Genomic DNA, 18,844 nt, shown 5'->3' on the forward strand with positions numbered 1-18,844 from the left:
TATATATATTAGGGCTGTCAGTCGATTAAAATTTTTAATCGAATTAATTGCATGATGTGTTGATTAATTAATCGCAAATTACATTTCACTGTGAAATTGCCCCCAAAAGATTATTTAAAGCTATTTTTGTGTTAAATTAGAAAGTATTAAGTAGTAGACATTACAAATAGTAGCTTTAGAAAGAAATATTTTATTTGATTCAACATAAAATTTATTACACATAAACGTTTAGGTTACAACGACCTATCATAAACTATGGAACATAAAAGATGATAATCTGAGAAACATCTCAGTTTTTTTTCATTCATGCAATGGAAGTCATTGATAACCAAAACAGCTTTATTAGTGTCTTCAAAATACCTTCTTTTATGTTTAGGTTGTGGTAAATGTCTTTATGAGTCATTCATTCGATTCGTTCAAACGGCTGATTCATTCAGGAATTCAGTAAACGGCTAACTTTATGAATGGGTCTTTGAATCATTGATTCACCCACTTCGTTCAAAACACGGATTCATTCAGAAACTAAACACGGCTGTGTTGCTTACAGACGCACAACAGTTCTGCTGTGGCTTTATAGGCGGGTTAAATTGGGATTTATTATGTGGGGGGCTCTGGGGTTTCAGGCTTTTGAGGGGTGCACATGTGTACAAGCCTACAAACAATTAACAGTTATATTGTAATTATATTGTAACAATTAACAATTATATCAATTGACAAACTGTAAAATATAACAAGTTGAAAGAGCCCTCTGTTATGAACACTAAAATGCTGGCAAAATCATTCTAGATGCTGGCAGTGTACAAAGCTACATCTGTCTGCAGGATTTTTAAAATCAAATTTAAGACCTTTTTTAAGACCTGCAAAAATTTATTTAAAAATAAAAATGAATACCATATGAGCAGGGTAGGGCAATGTCTATGGTAACATTTAACTGTAAAATGACTGTAAAAACATGATTTAATTACAGTAGAGATACAGTTTTTCACCAAAACAAAAAATATATCTAAAATGATAAACCTCACATTTCAGTCTTTAAACCATTTTTTTAAGAAAAGAAACAAGTCAGAAGTATAAGTTATTATATTAATTTAAAACAGGATTATATGGGCGGATGGGGGGAAACAGCAGACAAGCTTATTGAAAATCCAATTTGATTCTCTGCCAGTAGGAGGCGGTTTTGGAACGTCAAAAGTATAGCGGTTTCTCCGGTAACGGCTGTAAACAAAGCAGCTCTGTGCTCATGAACGCTACTATATCAGGAGCATTTTTGCCCCAGTATCTTGAATTTTAGGGCATAACTGCATTTATGGAGTTTGTCAACAGCCAACTGTATGAATGTAAGATGACGTACAGGTCTGGGGGCGGGGCCAGCGCGTTAACTGCGTTAAAATATTTTAATCGAGTTATTTTTTCATAACTAATTAAGTAAAAGCTTTATTAATTAATTGCAACATGTAAGCATGTAAAACCCAGGAAAATCCCTTTCATATGCAGGGTGTTGGAGAGAAAACCTGACACAAATGCATTTGTGAGGACCACAACTGCTGTCACTATGTTTAACTCAGGTGTAAAGGTGGGCCTCTCTTTTTTTGTTGTACGTTAGTTCACAAAGTAGCATGAAGGTAGATCTGATTACTTCTCTTTCTCTGACAGATTAACGTAATCCCATCATATGCTGAAGCATTTGTCAATTTCCGTATCCACTCAGCCCAAACACTGCAGGAGGTGAGAGGTCACGCCGTTTGCCACAGCAATGACTCATTCAGTCCAGCCTATAACTCTGATAGCTCATCTATTAACTTTAGCTCTTCACACCAACCAGTTTCTCATGATTTAAAAACTGATTAACTGTAGATGGGTAGTGAGTAAATGATGACAGAATTTAAATTTTTCAGTGGGCTATCCCTTTAAATCAAATGCTATTTACAATGGTTAAATAAAAACTCTTTCTGTCTGAACTATTTCATAGTTTGATTCATTGTCTTCTTTTAGGTTCTGGAGTTGGTCGAGTCAACTGTATCAGATGAGCGTGTGAAGGTAGAGCTGGTCAATGGATTCGACCCACTGCCCATCAGCTCCTATGATGAGAATACATTCGGGTACCAGATCATAAAGAAAACAGTGCAGAGCATGTTTCCTCAGCTTACGGTGGCTCCTGGTAAGACAAGTGATGCATTTCTGCTTTCCGCCTCTTACATACGTCATTGACTTGTGAAGAGCCTCTTTTAACTGAGCTGATTTCCTCTCACAGGTATTTGTGTTGGCAACACTGACAGCCGTCACTACAAGGATATCACGCAAGATATATATCGCTTTGCTCCGTCATGGTTCAAACCAGGTGATCCTCAGAGGTAAGACACAGGAGAAATGCTCTTTGTAACACTGTCCAGCTAGAAATGTCACGTTTTTATATAATTAAACATTTGTGTCCTTTAGATTTCACGGTGTGAACGAGAGAATCTCCATTCAGAACTATGAAGAGATTGTGCTGTTCTACTTCCAGCTCATCCAGAATAATGACGTCAGGAAGTTGCCGCCACCTCACAGTAGCCAGCATGAGCTGTAAATGGTGGGATGTTACTTACACTGATCTCAAGACACTTAAGTTTTAGAAACTAAGCTCAGGGAGCTTTGTTTTAGCAGATAAGAATTGTGAATAAGAAAAATGTGAATAAAATTAATGTAGGTTTAGAAAAACCACAATGAAGAACTGAAGGTTGTGAAAGATTTAATTCATAAAGATTCTTTCTTGCATTTGATACCGAACAGTTAAAACACAGTGTAATCTGTTGGTTGTCAGGTGTGGACAGCAGGACATGGGCATCCATTCATGCATTTGGCAGATACTTTTATCCAAAGTGACTTAAGATATACAGTACATATACAATCTTAATGTCATATTACATACATATTTGTATGTATTTCTGTTTAAACTGTATTATCACCCTGACTTCTAAGTAATGTTTTTTGCCAGTTAGTTCATCCAAATTACTGTAAGTTTGTTGGCTGAATGACAAATGCAAAACATAAGCAATCCTGACCATGACCAAAAACACCCTGAAGCATTGCCGGACACAACTACACTTCAGCTGAGCTCCTTCAAAAAATTTAGCTATGCGAATAAATAAGACAAAATGGGCATTGTGATGTTTGAAAGTGTGAGTGGGTACAGATGACATGATTGAATTAGTTAACTCTGGTTTAGTCTGCTTCAAAATGCACAGTTAATATTTTTACTTTGATGTTTTGAACTAACTTTCTGAGCGATTAATCTTGAACAGCCTGAGCTCTATTATCTGTATCTTACCTTTATAGTGTTTTCATTGATTCAGATTTTATTAAGGTTTAAGTTAGCACTGTGTTACATTTTCAAAGCTTGCATGATGAGCCAATAGATTAGCGTTAGACTGAAGTTATTTATTATGACTGATTATGTCTGGCTCTATAAACATTTACCTCTGCATATCCCCTTTACACGGCTCTCTGGAATACCTGATTCTGATTGGTCAGTCATGGCATCCAGCTGTCTGATATTTCCTAATATATAGCTTTGTCATGGCATCACGGTGACTGAAACCAGTAATACTTTCATATCTCATACATTAAACTCGCCCTGTCTCGTTTCATACAATTTCATCTGGTTCTATCTTGTATGCTGGTTATCAACTTTAATGAAAATCACCTCGGAGGACTTCCTTATGAAAGTTACTAATGTTGCAGTGTTAGTCTTGTTGCTTGGCCGATCATTTTGTACACAGTAATGGACTACTGTTTCTTAGCAGAAGCTTTAGGTTCATGTACAGGTAAAGGGCAATTATGAATGAGTTTAAACTCAAATCAATATTTCACATGTATTTATGTAATGAGAGTAGCTGTGCAATAAGCGGGATATTGTACAGTCAGTTATTATCACAAAATAAACTGTGACAGGGTGACGCAGAACTGATCTTTATATAATCTTTATAGTTCACTATTGTTAAAAAGCTTCCAGCTGCCCTCCATTTTCTAGGCTGCTCTCTTTAAGGCACGAATGTGCTCCTTATACCACAGTGTCAGACTGTTTTGCTTTATCTTTTTAACCATGTCTAAAGTGCTAGAAAAGAGAGTCCATAGTTTCTGTTACAACAAAGTTTTTCTGAGCTATTGGATAAGCTGAGGAATTGAGGCAAGTCATGAAGATTAGTTACAAAGCACTCTTTTGTGGTAGAAGTGATGGTTCTACCATATTTGTAACATGGAGCTTTAGCTATATGGAGTACACACAAGATAGATAATGATCTGAGATGTCATTGCTCTGCTGCAGAATTTCAACGCCTTAACATCAATTCCATATGACAGTATTAAATCTAGAGTATGATTACAAAAATGAGCAGGTCCTGGCATGTGTTGTCTAAGCCAAATAGAGTTCAGAATGTCTATATAAATGCTGATCCCAATGCATCTTTTTCATTATCAACATGGATATTAAAATCACCAACAATTAAGATTTTATCAGCAATCAACACTATCTCAAATAGAAAATCTGATAAAGAATGATAAAGTCTGTGTTACCCTGGTGGCCTGTATATAGTAACCAGTACAAATGTCAATAGGGATTTATCATTAACACTTATTACACTAGACAATGTTACATAAAGCACCATTACTTCAAGTGTCATCATTCCATTTTTATGTTTCAAGATCATTTGCATAGCCAGTGATAAAAGTTCAAAAAAGTTTGTAGCGCTCCAAATAACAAAAAATAAATCCTTTTGCTGCAGGTGCATAGAGCCAAAATAATACTTGGAAGCAAACAGGGAAGTGGCTAACCGCACACTGAATCCAATAAAATCTCTTTCAGCCTTATTGGATTCAGTGTGCGGTTAGCCACTTCCATGATGCTTCCCAGTAATAAAAGTTCACTACACTTTAAACCAAGCCTACACATTTGAAGAGATACAGAAAACATTGTTTTTATTTTTTATATTCCATAAATACCCTGATTAGTGTAACACAAAAAGACTGACTTTGGCAGGAAGCACAGGGCATTAAAATAAAGGCTACAGTATTTGCATACATTTAATATAATGTGGTAAACCACCCAACAGATTTTCATTTGTAAGTCACTTTGCATAAAAGCTATAAATATCTGCTAAATGTAAATTTAAATATATACTATATTAACGTAAATGCTAAATGCCAAGTTTATAATCAAATCTAGATCTGGAAGTAGTTTGAGATTAGATTCATTTACGTGAAATGTATTTATTTATTTATTTGTAATGAACTTATTAACATATAAACCAACTTATTAACAAACAACAATAGCAAAGTTTTGCTAAACTCACACCCCACACCCATTCTGAACTTCTCTCCATACATTCATCAACACCTCCAGCAACCTTCCTCCTGCACTTCCGATCCATGAAGAGGATGTGTGTTGGGTCTTCCGCAAACAGAAGACAAGAAAAGCACCAGGCCTAGATGGCGTTAGACCTGCCTCTCTGAAATCCTGAGCTAACCAGCTGGATCCCATCTTCACAAAGATCTTCAACAGATCACTGGAGTTGTGCAGAGTCCCTTTCTGCTTCACTGAATAACTATAGACATGTTGCTTTAATGTCTGTGGTCTTGAAGTCATTTGAAAGACTGGGGTTGACCCACTGAAGGACATTATTGGACCCTTGCTGGAGCCTGTTCTTTTTTGCTTTTCGGGCAAACAGGTCGTTGGACGATGTAGTCAATATTAAGACACTGCATCCTGCAACCTCTGGAAAAAAACAGGGACTTATGTGAGGATCTTGTTTGTGGACTTCAGCTCGGCTTTCAAGACCATCTTCCCTGCTCTTCTCCAGACCAAATAAGCCCAGCCCTCTGTTCCTCGCTCTATCTGTCAGTAGATCACCAGACTTCTGACAGATAGGCAGCAGCTAGCGTGACTGGGGAAATTCATGTCCAACACCTACAATCAGCACTGGCGCCCCCCAGGGATGTGTGCTCTCCCCACTGCTCTTCTCCCTCTACACTGCACCTCTAAAAACCCCTCTGTCAGGTTGAGCAGCTGGCTGTCTGGTGCAGTCATAAGATGATTGTGGATTTTAGGAGAAGTACCCCAGCATTACCCCTACTCACTCATCATCATGAACAGCACAGAGGCAACAGTTGAGTCATTCAGGTTTTTGGGCACTACTATCTCACAGGACCTGAAATACATAGGCTCAATTGTGAAAAAGGCCCAGGAGAGGTTTTATTTCCATCACCATTTGAGGAAGTCCAACTTGCCACCGGTGCTGCTTCTGCATTGGTTTTTATTAGATTAGATTTAATTAGATTATATCACATTTTAAAGGGGTCATATGATGCTGCTAAAAATAACATTATTTTGTGTATTTGGTGTAATGAAATGTGTTTATGCGGTTTAAAGTAAAAAAAAACACATTATTTTCCAGATACCGTACATTATTGTTTCTCCTCTATGCCCTGCCTTTTTGAAACGAGTCAATTTTTACAAAGCTCATCGGTCTGAAAAAGCGAGGTGTGCTGTGATTGGCCAGCTATCCAATGCGTTGTGATTGGCCGAATACCTCAAGCGTGAGACGGAAATGTTACGCCCCTCACATACTGTTGATGTCGTGTCCCGGCCGGAGCGACGAGACAAAAACATTAAAACCCATTACAAACGAGGCATTTGTTGCATCCAGTGGGGACATAATTACTGATTATAATGACTTATACGGTCTTGCATCGCGCCGCGTAAACATAAAACTCTGTCTGCATTTGTGATCAGAGAAATGACAAACAACAAGTGCTACTCTAGGAAAAATTGAAATCGCATCATATGACCCCTTTAAAATACTCGTAATCAGTTATTTTTTATTGATTACATGATCACATATTATTCACACAATAGCTACAAATCATTCATAATTTATTGATTATGACTGATTCTTCTTTTTCATCTTTTAAATTTTCCTTCCTAAAATAGCCTACCACTTATACAGATTCAGATAGTTTTCTACCTATAGTGATGTGGCTATAATGACTATAATGAGCACCGGATTTACAAAAATAATTTTCAAATTTAACAACATTTCAAATTCTCAACATTTCAACATTACATCAACTATATTGCTAACATATTCATTTTTATTTGAATTATCACTCTTATTTAATCATGTATTACCATGTCTTTGGAAGACTTTTGTCTTTCAAACACATTAAAATGCACAAATTAATGTTATTTCTTATTTACATGTATTTTTTGTCAGATGAACCTCTTTAACTTAATACATTTACTTGAATTTAAGGTAATAAATTAATAAGTAATGCATTTGCATGCTCACAGTTCTTTGATGTTGGTTAATGGTCACATAACATGCAAACAAATAAAATATGTCATCTTTTTGAGTAAGTGTTTTATTTTGATTGTTGTTAATTTAAAATGATTTATTTTAATTTTAAATTTTTATGGTTAAATGAATTATTAGCTTTTAATTAAACTCACAAACCCCCTGCAGTTTCTTCAGGAACCCCAGTTTGGGAAACCTTGACTTCATGTTGTTAAAAACAATGAATGGAATATATTTTCTTTCTCTTTGTATTTTATATCATTACGATACAAGAATATTCTATTTAGATCAATGTAATAAACGAGTTAGCACAAAAGTAATCTAAAAAGGCCTTAAATGTGTATGTAATGAATTAAATTACTAAATTGCTCATTCATCTGAACAGACTCATTCAATCCAGACTATAGTTCTGATAGCTATTAACTTTTGCTCTTCACACCTTCACTCTAGAGGGGGCTTTCACCAAAACAATTTAGTGTCATCAGCTACTCACCCTAATGTTGTCCCAAACCTGTATGACTTCCTTTCTCTGGTGGAACACAAAAGCCATCACTACAAGAACATCAATCGAGATGTCCAGGTGTTGACAGCAGGGTATGTGCATCCAGTCATGCATTTGGCAGATGCTTTTATCCAAAGTGACTTTATACAGTACTATAACTAGTATAATGTCATATTACATACATACTGTATGTATTTCTATTCATACCTTATTACCTCTAAGTACTGAGTTTTGTGTTCCTGCCGAGTCTTTCCTCTGGCGCTGCCTCTCCTGTGTTCAAGTCCATTGCCAACTTGGAGACCGTCTCTGTGCTCATCCTTCCTGCCTGTTATTGTGTTGTCTGCCCTGCCCCACTGTTTGGACTATGTTTCACACCTCACTCTGCTTGCTGTCTCTAGTCTACTGTCTTTGCATCTGGGTATCATCGCTTGCAGAGCCCTGACTGTTACTGGGTGCAGAGAACATGACTGAACTAGTTAACTCTGGTTTAGTCTGCTTCAAAATGCCCAGTTGGTATTTCTGACATTACATCTCCAAACATGCTGCTTTGGTGTTTTGGACCAATTTTTTAAGAGATTCATCTCAAACAGCCTGGTCGCAATATGGAGCTATTCTAGTTACCTTTATAGTGTGTCCATTAATTCATATTTTAGTGCTGTGGTACATTCCCAAAGCTTGAATTATGGGCCAATAGATTATTAATGAAATATTTTGTTAGACTGAAGTGATTTATGTCTGGCTCTATGAACATTTACCTCTGCATATCACCTGCATCACAAAGCTGTTGCTCAACACAAAGTTATTGTTATTGGTTGTTTAAATGTCACTTTGAATCCTTTATTATTTTTGCACTGAAATGGTCTGTGCTGAGACAAAAAAAATTACAGTAAATATTTTGCATTAATAGTTTTGAAATTTCAAGGTGGTTAAATTTTTTTTTTAGTTTATAAACAAACATAGATGTGTGTTCTTTTTTATTTGAATAAATATTGTAACATCGTAATAAAAACACCCAAAAGTATGTTTAAAAACTAATAATGTCAAGGTTACCAAAGCAGTTCCACTTTAAATGTAAAAATAAGTGTTTATCAGGTTAATTTTAATCAGGCAAGTTAGACTGTGCTTCCTTTTTAAGACACAACAAAATGTAGCATATTATTTTATGAAAGTAGAATTATATCATAGCTGTCTTTTAAATAATAAAAAAAAAACTTAACAGAAAATGTAAAGGTAAAGTGTGAAATTATTACACCATTACTGATGCCAAATAGTATTGCAGAAACCTGCCAAAGTTCTATACATTTCCCTTGCAGGAGTTGAACAGTGACAACATGAGGTTAATTCTTAGGCCAGTCACAGCACAAGCAGTCGGGAGTGAAGACGGTCCCAACAGAACAATCCATTTTAATGGGCATGCCATTAGAACACTGAATGAAAGTCGCCGGGTCATCTGGGTTTACGTATGACCCATCCGTTTTGGCAACACAGAACTCTGAGGGAACTGTCGGGACAACATGAGGTCTTGTGGCATGAGATACAGCAGTGGATGCTGTTGCTGTTGAGACAGGTGGGAAATCTGGAGGAAGAAATTTGAATTTGATTTAAACTTGTGACAGATTGAGACACAGACCTGACTGTAGATTATCTATTCTTTTTATCATCTTAAAAAGTACTTAAAAAGGCAAAATTATAATGATTTATCAGATGTATGGAAGCTCATTTTTGCCACATAAGAAAAAAATCATGGATTGGTAAATCATAATTATGACATAATAGGATACTAAGTCATTATGAGATCATAATTGTGAATCTCAGTTTCTACATTGTCTTATAATTATAACGTAGTATCTCATCATTTCAAATTCTTGTCTCATAATTATAAAGTACGTTTTTTTTTTTATAGACTTCATGTCATCATTATGATTTACCAAAGCATGATTCTTTTCATCTGTGACAAAAATGGCCTTGATTAAGATATGAGATGTACCTATATTAAGAAGTGTGCTGAGATGTCCAATGAGAGGGTATTTGCCCTGCTCACAGAACTGTCCTGTAAAGTCATCAAGATCCAGAGCCCAGACGAAAGCTCCTCCAAACCTGTTCTCCTTTAGGTAGTTCACCTGATGCAGAACAGATTTTGAACATGAGAGCTGCATTACAGTTTATCTATTTTCCAAACCTTTGTGACTTATTTACCTTAGTCTCAAAGCTTTCCTTGTTGTCGAATCCCACCCATTCAAGTCCTTTTGTTGCATAAGGAACTTTCTTATCATCAATCCATTTCACAGAGGTTCCTTGAAGAAAAGTACAGACCTGATGGGAGAATATCGGTTCATAACTCTTCTGATTTTATTTTGCACAATCAAATAACAAGCTGTAAAGTAAGTGCATGTGTTCAGGTTGAAGGTAAGACCTCATAATAGGACCAGAATCCGGCCTCTCTGGTGTATTTTCCAGCTGATCCAGGACCACTAGCTGGAGCTCCAGCTCCACTGGCTCCAGACAGAGCAGACAGGCGAAATGTTCTTCCATATGTTGCAAAGCCCATCCTCAGCTTCTCCACAGGAGTGCCCTGATCTCTCCAGTATCTCATTGCAAAATCCTGCATTGTTATGACAAATGACTTATTTTTCCTGTTGCATGTTTCCAGCTTCTTGTTATTTGCAATGACTCACAGTATCATTCACAAGCCATTTATGATATACATGAAGTTATATTTCAGAGGTTAAGAATACAGTAGGATATATGGACGTCTTACAGTATTATAGTAGATGTTGTCTCCTTTGTACCCAGAGCCACGGTACAGAGGACTGTTGTGCCCGGTGACACTTTCCCATGAGCCGTGGAAGTCATAGGTCATCACATTAATGAAGTCCAAACACCTGCATTACCAGAAGGCAAACACAAGTTGAGTCATCAGTTCAGACTCGAGACATTCAAGCAAATAATGAGGCAGACTGTGTGGGTCTTGGCCAGACTACATATTCATTTGATTCATATTCATTCATTTAAAAATTCTTCAGAAGACATACTTGGCAATTTCTGCAATTTCATAACCAGCATCAATGGTTCCTTTCCCAGCAGCCACTGCAGCAGTGAGCATGAGTCTGGGGCGCCCAGTGGCAGCACTCTCTGCCTCGTAAGCTTCCAAGAGCTCCTGTTACAAAGTAAATTATAATGAAACAATTTTGAATCTGGGATTCAAAATCTAATATAAATCTGGAAATAAACAAAGTTTTTGGATTAATTTTTTTTTTAAATGTTATGAGGTAAAATGAATAAGACATATTTCACATTTTACACTATTTCTAGGCCACTTATCAATTTATAAAATTTGTGGCATTGATCATGACTCTTTTTACAGATGGTCAGATGTTTTTCTTTCACTGAAGCTCAAGATACTCAGCCCCCTTGAGGTTTAAAACAAACTTGTGGAGTTCTTATAACTTGTGGAGTTCAAATACTTAAAAAAGAAAAGAGTATTTTCACCGGTGGATTTGTGTACATGCATAATAATTCTTTCTCTGATTATCGATTAGCTTTATTGTTTTTTACTTAAACATTCAACCATGTTATCATCTCATCCTGTAAACAGCATAATTTAGATTTTAAAAACTACTGTATTGTGTAAAAAAAAATCTGTAAATACTGCAGTACCTTGCAGAGCAGAGTGAACCTTTGCTTGTCTTCTGGAGGACTTCCACGGGAACCCGGATACTCCCAGTCCAGATCCAGACCATCAAAGCCATGTTTCCTCAGAAATGTGATGGAGGACTGAATAAACGTCCGCCTGTTTGCTGATGTTGACACCACGATACTAAACCTGACGAGAAGTTCCATGAAGATGAAATAAACAGTTATGTTTCACACACATCCTTCAAAATTCAGTGTTTTAAGCAGGATTCTTACTGTTCTGTGCCAAAGTTCCATCCTCCGACAGCCAAGAGAGTTTTCAAGCCGGGATTTCTGTCACGTCAAATATTTGTATCTTTATTCGCTGTAATGTCTCTGACAAATTATCACTACACTCTTAAAAATAAAGGTTCCAAAACAGGGTGTTCACAGCGATGCCATAGAAGAACTTTCAGTGAACAGTTCTTAAAATAACCGTTTTTTCTTAGTGTGAAGAACATTTTAATAATCTAAAGAACCTTTTTTTCACTGTAAAGAACCTTTTGTGGAATGAAAACATGGATGGTAACGGTCCTTTGTGGAACCATTGATGCCAATAAAGAACCTTTATTTTTAAGAGTGTATTCAAAACTACATAATGCATTCTATTCGATTACAAAATGCATCCACAAACAAAACATCAGATAGCACATACCTTTCCTTTAGTCCATTGAAAGATTTGAAGAGAGTTTCATCATTCCATTCAAAAGTGGTCAACTCATTTGCCTTGTTAATAACGGAAAAAGCATAAATTAAATGAGTGCACAGATGTGGATCCACATTTTCTGGCATGTACTTGCCAATATCAGGTCTGTACTGAGACCAGTTTGTGAAGTAGCATGCCAGTTGGGAGGCCCATCCTGAAATACATAATACATACATTTATAATCTAACATATAGTAATACAATATATAATTATTAATTACAATAAATATTAGAAATATTATTAAAAGCAATTATTATTATATTTATTATTTCCATGACCCTACGTAAGAAAAGCGGGTTGCAGAATGGATCATTTATTATTAGAAGTAGTATATAGTGATTTTTGAATATAGTATTTAGGAATGAAACAACAAATTAAAAGAAAATTACCAAAGTGACACAATGCCAGGGAAAAGCCTGAAACAAGATAAAAAGAAATGTTAACATATAAAAGACTCCAAGGCCATCACGCTCTTAAAAATTTATTCTGTAAGATCAACAATCCCTTACCAGCTAGAAAAAAAAATGTGGACATCGTAATGTGATGGTCATAGGCCTATCAGTCAAGAAACTCTGTCTGCTACTGCTGTATGAAAGACAGAAGTTATCGTTTATATAACCCCCAACACACAGAACTTCTAGCATAATACCAATGATTAACCAAAAACAAGAACACACATTAATTTCCCTAAAATAACTGTTCCCTGTCATCTGCCCTGGATGTTATCACACAATGCATTGCATTATAACAGTCTTAAGGTTTTGTACATTCTGACTGTAGGAGCGTTTGGTCCATTTTTTAAAGGGGTCATATGATGTTGCTAAAAAGAACATTATAGTAGTTTCACTTTCACAAAGAAACACAGCATCACACACGGCGGGCTTGAGTGAGCGGAGGCCTAGAGTGAGCAGAGGCCGGCGGCCTAGATAGTGAGGAATGGCCGGCGGGTTAGAGAGAGCGGCGGCCGGTGGATTCGACGAAGGAGCGTCTGGCGGGCTTGCGGCAACCACATGTGATGACCCCGGCCTATTCAATAACTGAGTTCAGTGAATCAAATGTCTAATTTGAACAGTCATTTCAAAAATACAGGCGCTCTCAAAACATATTAAGTTATACTGATCCAAAACTACATCTACTGCAAAGAATATACGTTAATCAAAAAAGACTGTAAAATATCCTTAGATTTACATTTTATCCAAAACAACTAGAGGAAAATAAACAAACTGTCATATAGAGACAACAATATTCATAGTGTACAATGCCAGGTTTATTAGAAATCTAGATTAGGAGGCAAGCTAGAGTAGAGGGGAAATTAAGAAAAGAAAGGGAAAGATTTTTTTTTAAAATCTCTATGAAACACAACTTTCAGGCAACAATATAATGCACCATTAATTCATATTACAAATCTTCGACTCAGTAACATTACGATGCTCCCGGTGTCGACATATTCAGTGCACATCCGGTCTGATCACCTGCTCTTCATGCTTCAAGGATCTGAAAAGTGTGTCATCATTCCATTTGTATGTTAGAAGCTCATTTGAATAGTCAGTAATAAAAGTTTCACTGTTATGGTGATGATACTCAGCTCTATATTTCTTCATGGCCAGACGGAACATACCAATTCACAAAACCAACAGAATACAGTTGATATTAAAAACTGGATGAGTAGTAATTTCCTACTGTTAATTATCGAACCAAAAACCTCAGCATGTAATAACCTAGAACACTGTCTAACACTTGATGGTTGCTCTGTTAATTCTTCATCATCAGTTAGGTGCTATTTGATAGCAATCTTTCCTTTGAAAGACACATTTCGACAGATCCTCTTCTAAGACCTTGTCACCTCGAGACCACGGGAACCGGACAAATCCTCTGCTTAATCTGATTTGTGTCTTGTGACTTGTGAAATATGAGGCATTAGTTTTGCATGTCATCCTGTTGGCACACAACTTGTAGATCCTTACAATAAGCTTTCATTAGTAACTGATAAAGCAGATGTTGGCATGTACTACAAAAAAAAAAAAATGTACAAGGTAACCTACCCCTGTCCACATTGTTGTATTGCTGAGCAGGGTTACAACCAGTGATTTACAGACCTCTGATATGAGAACCACAATGAACAAAGTAATTGTCAAAGATAATGTCAGGTTAGTCTTTAACACTTGTTCTGCGTGATTATGTTTATCTTTATGGCCCAAATAAACTGACAGGATGGATGATCACAGCTGCCACTTTCATTTGCACTGGAGTTGAAACCTCCAAATGACTCCAAATAACAATGCTAAACATTTAAATGGTAACCTTAAATTTGAATCTATTATGTGCTTAACCCAGACATTACCCCTAATCTATCCTGTGTGTCTCTTTAACACAATTTGACTTGTTGGTCTCCCAGGGTCAAATAAAGCTGCTTTTTGCACAGAGGAAAAAGGAACAAGCCTAAGCATATAAAATAATCTGTTATAAAACAATTAAGAAAACAGACATTAAACAGTGTGTGGTAATATTTCACTTCCCTGATTTGTGAACTTCCTTCTATGATTGCACAGAATGCTGTATTATATATGTTAAGTAGCACTAAATATCACAAGCAAATCACGCAATGTTCATTTAGCACAGGAAATGTGACTCAGACATGAAATAAATCTCTGAACTTGTATGCCCTTACTGTAAATTTACATGATTATCAGCACTGGTATTGTTAGACATGTTTTTTTTTTCTGTTTCGTGATCAAAAAACGAAACGTAATATGCAATTTACAGAGACTGTTCTTTCTCAATGTTTGAACACAGGTCAGGTGTGTAAGCGTGTTCATGTCGTGTTGAGGATCTGGGCAGTTCATTCTGCCCTCTAATGGAGAATATTGGCATATCAGACTCAAAATCTAACTGACCATCTGTTTATCCTCCCCAACGATCGAAAGGAATTTATGACTGTTTGGGAATGTGTTTTTGCGTGTGGGTCCGTTGAAACTGTTCAAAACTATGTGCTTTAAACTTCAAATTGTGAAACGGTGTATTGCTTGTTAAACGGGAGTCAAAAGACGTTTTTATAAAAGTTTTTTTTACACACATTTCAAGAAAAACATCAAACATACACACTATATAAACAATGTAATGACTGTTTTTTTCAAGAAAAGAGTAAAAAACGAGTCAAGACGAGCATTTAAGTGCTGTTAAACAATTTAAAAACTAGTTAGAGTTTGACAAAGTTAAAGAAAAAGAAAAAGTAGGCTACTGACCATCTTACCGAGATCTAAAACAAAAAAGGTATCAGATACGTTCGTTAAACAATATGGCACTTTTTCTATGTTACAATTTTAAAACGCTAACGTTTGTTACAAGTTAGAAAAGAAAAGAAAAAATGAGCGTGTTTACATGCACGTTCTTAAGCCGATTATGCTTAATAAACCGAAAACGCACATGGTCATGTAAACGCAGTAACCCGTTTTCTTTTATCGGAGTAAGGTCATAAACGGCGTAAGCATAACCCGGTCGCAACAGGTAGTTTTTTGCCTCTTACTCCGATTTCACGCGGCATGTAAACGCAATAACCTGCTTTCTGTCGGCTTATTGAAGTGCGCATGTGTGATACGTGACAGGAACGCACCGTTAGTGCAGATTTAAGCGCATCTAGACCGAGCAAACGTCTTGCAGTAAAGAAAGAAGGAAATACATAACAAAAGCAGACTTTTTCATGCCTCAGAAAATGATAAAAATGTGTTCTCATCTCGTGCAGCAGAAGTAGAAGTGGTTCAGTCACAATGCTGCGTTTATTACTGCATGAGAGGATAATATATGAGCTGTAGCCTAAGTTTCCCGACATGTTGCAAGCTTAATTTAACATCACAACTGACAAACATATGGAATACTAGGAGTCAGATACGCAAATGATTATATTTTGACGTCACTACAAGGAAATAACCAGATTTATTAATAAAGTAATGTAAACGCAGCTTACTTGCGTTGTCAGGTTACTGATGTGCATGTAAACGGGGAAAACTGGTTATTTTAATAAGCTGATATTTGTGAGTTATCAGCTTACTGGTGTGCATGTAAACGTGCTCATTTTAATGCTGACTATCTTGCCGTATTTTAAAACAAAAAATATCAGACCGTTTAAGCGCCAGTAGTCAAAATCTGTTGTACTCTACCATTAGCTACAATTTAAAAACTAGTTAGAGTTTTGTCACAAGCTTAAAGAAAATAAAAAGACCTGCAAATCTTACGTTGTTTCCGTCAGATACATCCTCACTCGACTGTGTGTGTCAATACTCACAGTGTGTCAGTACTCACAGTATGTTAATACTCACAGTGTGTCAATACTCACAGTGTGTCAATACTCACAGTGTGTTAATACTCACTCACAGTGTTAATACTCACAGTGTGTCAATACTCACAGTATGTTAATACTCACAGTGTGTTAATACTCACAGTGTATCAATACTCGGGATGAGCTCAGGAGCGCAGCGCACCGGGCAGGCCACACCTACAACCCGCCCCTAACAGAGGAGGAGAGACCGACGCAAAGATTCAAACAAAATAATGTTTTTAAATTAAAAAGGGTTGTTCTTAATAAATCAATATCATTTCTTAATTGATGAAAATATTCGACCTGTTTTTAACATTAGACCACACTTTTTTCACTTTAAAAATTAGCCTATAGGCCTACAAGTTTTTCTTCTAAACAAAGGCCCTCCTAAGCCACAGGGAAATGTTGATTTATTTTAGTTTATTTAGTTATTCACACTTAATTCAGCTATTCCTTTAATCTGTCTTTTATTTTTGTCAATCTTAATTTGCGGTGTGGTAGGCTATAACAGTTTGAACAGATATACGCACGTAAAAATAAGACAGGATTACTCTTTGATTTTCCGTCTGTAACACTTGTGGCGTGTTATCTATCAATTAAAACAGACATACGTAATTAAACGCCTAAAGTTTTTACAACATGGTACGAAATGTAAATATAATACACGAACAGTTGGTGGTTGCCATTGACTTCCATGGTATTTTTTTTTCCTACTATGGAAGTCAATGGCAACCACCAACTGTTTGATTACCAGCAATCTTCAAAATATCTTCTTTTATGTTCAACATAAGAAAGCAACTCATACAGGTTTGGAACGACATGAGGGTGAGTAAATGATGACAGAATTTTTTAGGGTTTTGCCCAGAACAGAACCATTCCGCTAAATCCAACTGTATACTAAGTATCAATCATTATGACGATAGTGGTCCTGACAGAACTTCAACTCGATACAAGTAGCAGCGTGATCTTTATTGAAGATACTACAGTTTTGGCGACAACGATGAAGCAGAAACTGCTGGATGACCACGGATTGAGGAGATGAAAAAGAGCATTGTGCTGATTACTGGCTGTGGGAGAAATAAAAGTGTCTAAAGGATTGAGAGAAGAAGAGGAACAATGGCTACAGGAACTATTGGCTCACTAGCAGCGTTTGATGCAAAAACTCAATCGTTGGAAGAATATAGGCCTACTGAAATACTGGAGCATTTTTTGTGGCTAATGGAATCGAGGATGAGGGTATGCAAAGAGCTATTCTCATAAGTATTGTGGGAGCACAGACTTATAGTGTGATGCAAAATCTTCTCAGCTCAACAAATTCAAGTGAAAAGACTTATCAGCAGCTGGTAACTATGCTGGAAAATCATTTTAATCCTTAGCCAAGTGAGATTGCTCGAGTGCTCGATTTGCAAAATAAATCCAGCGGACAGGCATGTAACAGCGTCATGTTCAAGTCAAGGAAATCTGATCATGGAGTGAAGGGAGAAACAAGTGGACAAAAAGAAATCAGAGAATGTCCCTGTTGAAAAAAACAGCATATGCTGGTTAGGTATGTTTTGACGCTGGGATGCTGGTTTAAGCTGGTCCTTTGCTGGTTTATGCTGGTCCTTTTGCTGGTTTATGCTGGTCATGTGCTGGCAAAGGACCAGCATAAACCAGCAAAAGGACCAGCATAAACCAGCAAAGGACCAGCTTAAACCAGCAAAGGACCAGTTTAAACCAGCAAAGGACCAGCATCCCAGCATCAAAACATACCTAACCAGCATATGCTGGTTTTTTCAACAGGGGTTACAGGTGCTGTGGGGGAAAAAAATCACAAGGCCAATGAATGCAGATTCAAGAAGGAAAAATGTTACATGTGTGGAAAAATAGCCCATATCGCTAGGGCCTGTCGCAACAAAGGCGAACAGAGTGGATAAACTGTAACTAAAACAAAAGGAAAAAGTGTGTGTCCACATCGAGCATTCAATGTTAGTGAAAATAATAATGACAGTGATGAATCTGAAGAAACATTCACTTTGGCATGTGTAAAAAGTAATTGAAAAAAGTGAAGCCCCTCACTGTTGAGTTATATGTTGATGGCAGGCTTGTAAACGTTGAGATTGATACAGGCTGGAACTTAAACAGGAGAGACCTGAGTCATCACCTGAGGGCCACCTTACTAAAAAGCAGAGGAATGCTGCAGACCAGGAGAGCCAGGAGTCATCTTCTGAGAGAACAAGCCCTCAAAGACCACAGGGCAAAAAAGAAATAAATAAATATTCCAGATGCCCTCTGTGCAAAATATATTATCATGATATTAGGCAACATTTTGCACAAAATCATAA

The 18,844-nt window shown here is 36.7% G+C and overlaps 2 protein-coding genes across 3 annotated transcripts in view; one reads left to right on the forward strand and one right to left on the reverse strand.

Moving 5' to 3' along the window:
- pm20d1.2 (peptidase M20 domain containing 1, tandem duplicate 2) overlaps positions 1 to 3,631 on the forward strand; it is a 6,615-nt gene extending 2,984 nt beyond the window's left edge. Inside the window, exons 9-13 of the mRNA XM_016465142.1 lie at positions 1,495 to 1,573; positions 1,654 to 1,725; positions 1,993 to 2,158; positions 2,252 to 2,351; positions 2,437 to 3,631. Coding sequence (XP_016320628.1) covers positions 1,495 to 1,573; positions 1,654 to 1,725; positions 1,993 to 2,158; positions 2,252 to 2,351; positions 2,437 to 2,566 — 547 coding nt within the window. The 3' untranslated portion in view covers positions 2,567 to 3,631. The remainder of the gene's footprint in view (positions 1 to 1,494; positions 1,574 to 1,653; positions 1,726 to 1,992; positions 2,159 to 2,251; positions 2,352 to 2,436) is intronic.
- A 5,513-nt stretch (positions 3,632 to 9,144) lies between these two features.
- LOC107671959 (acidic mammalian chitinase-like) lies at positions 9,145 to 14,318 on the reverse strand. Of its 2 annotated transcripts, none has more exons than XM_016464972.1 (13): positions 14,251 to 14,318; positions 13,635 to 13,702; positions 12,718 to 12,784; positions 12,598 to 12,624; positions 12,158 to 12,362; positions 11,740 to 11,796; positions 11,488 to 11,653; positions 10,863 to 10,987; positions 10,589 to 10,712; positions 10,244 to 10,432; positions 10,027 to 10,143; positions 9,818 to 9,950; positions 9,145 to 9,406 (listed from the first exon to the last, which is right to left on the reverse strand). In XM_016464972.1, exons 3-13 carry the CDS (start codon positions 12,740 to 12,742, stop codon positions 9,168 to 9,170), a joined length of 1,407 nt encoding a protein of 468 aa, XP_016320458.1. In that variant the 5' UTR covers positions 12,743 to 12,784; positions 13,635 to 13,702; positions 14,251 to 14,318; the 3' UTR covers positions 9,145 to 9,167. The 2 variants fall into 2 exon arrangements, with proteins under 2 accessions (XP_016320458.1, XP_016320457.1); XM_016464971.1 differs by having other exon boundaries at positions 12,718 to 12,787.
- Positions 14,319 to 18,844: the final 4,526 nt, after the last annotated feature.

Source organism: Sinocyclocheilus anshuiensis, unplaced genomic scaffold (assembly GCF_001515605.1).
Source record: "Sinocyclocheilus anshuiensis isolate Anshui unplaced genomic scaffold, SAMN03320099.WGS_v1.1 scaffold1053, whole genome shotgun sequence".
Classification (NCBI taxonomy): domain Eukaryota; kingdom Metazoa; phylum Chordata; class Actinopteri; order Cypriniformes; family Cyprinidae; genus Sinocyclocheilus; species Sinocyclocheilus anshuiensis.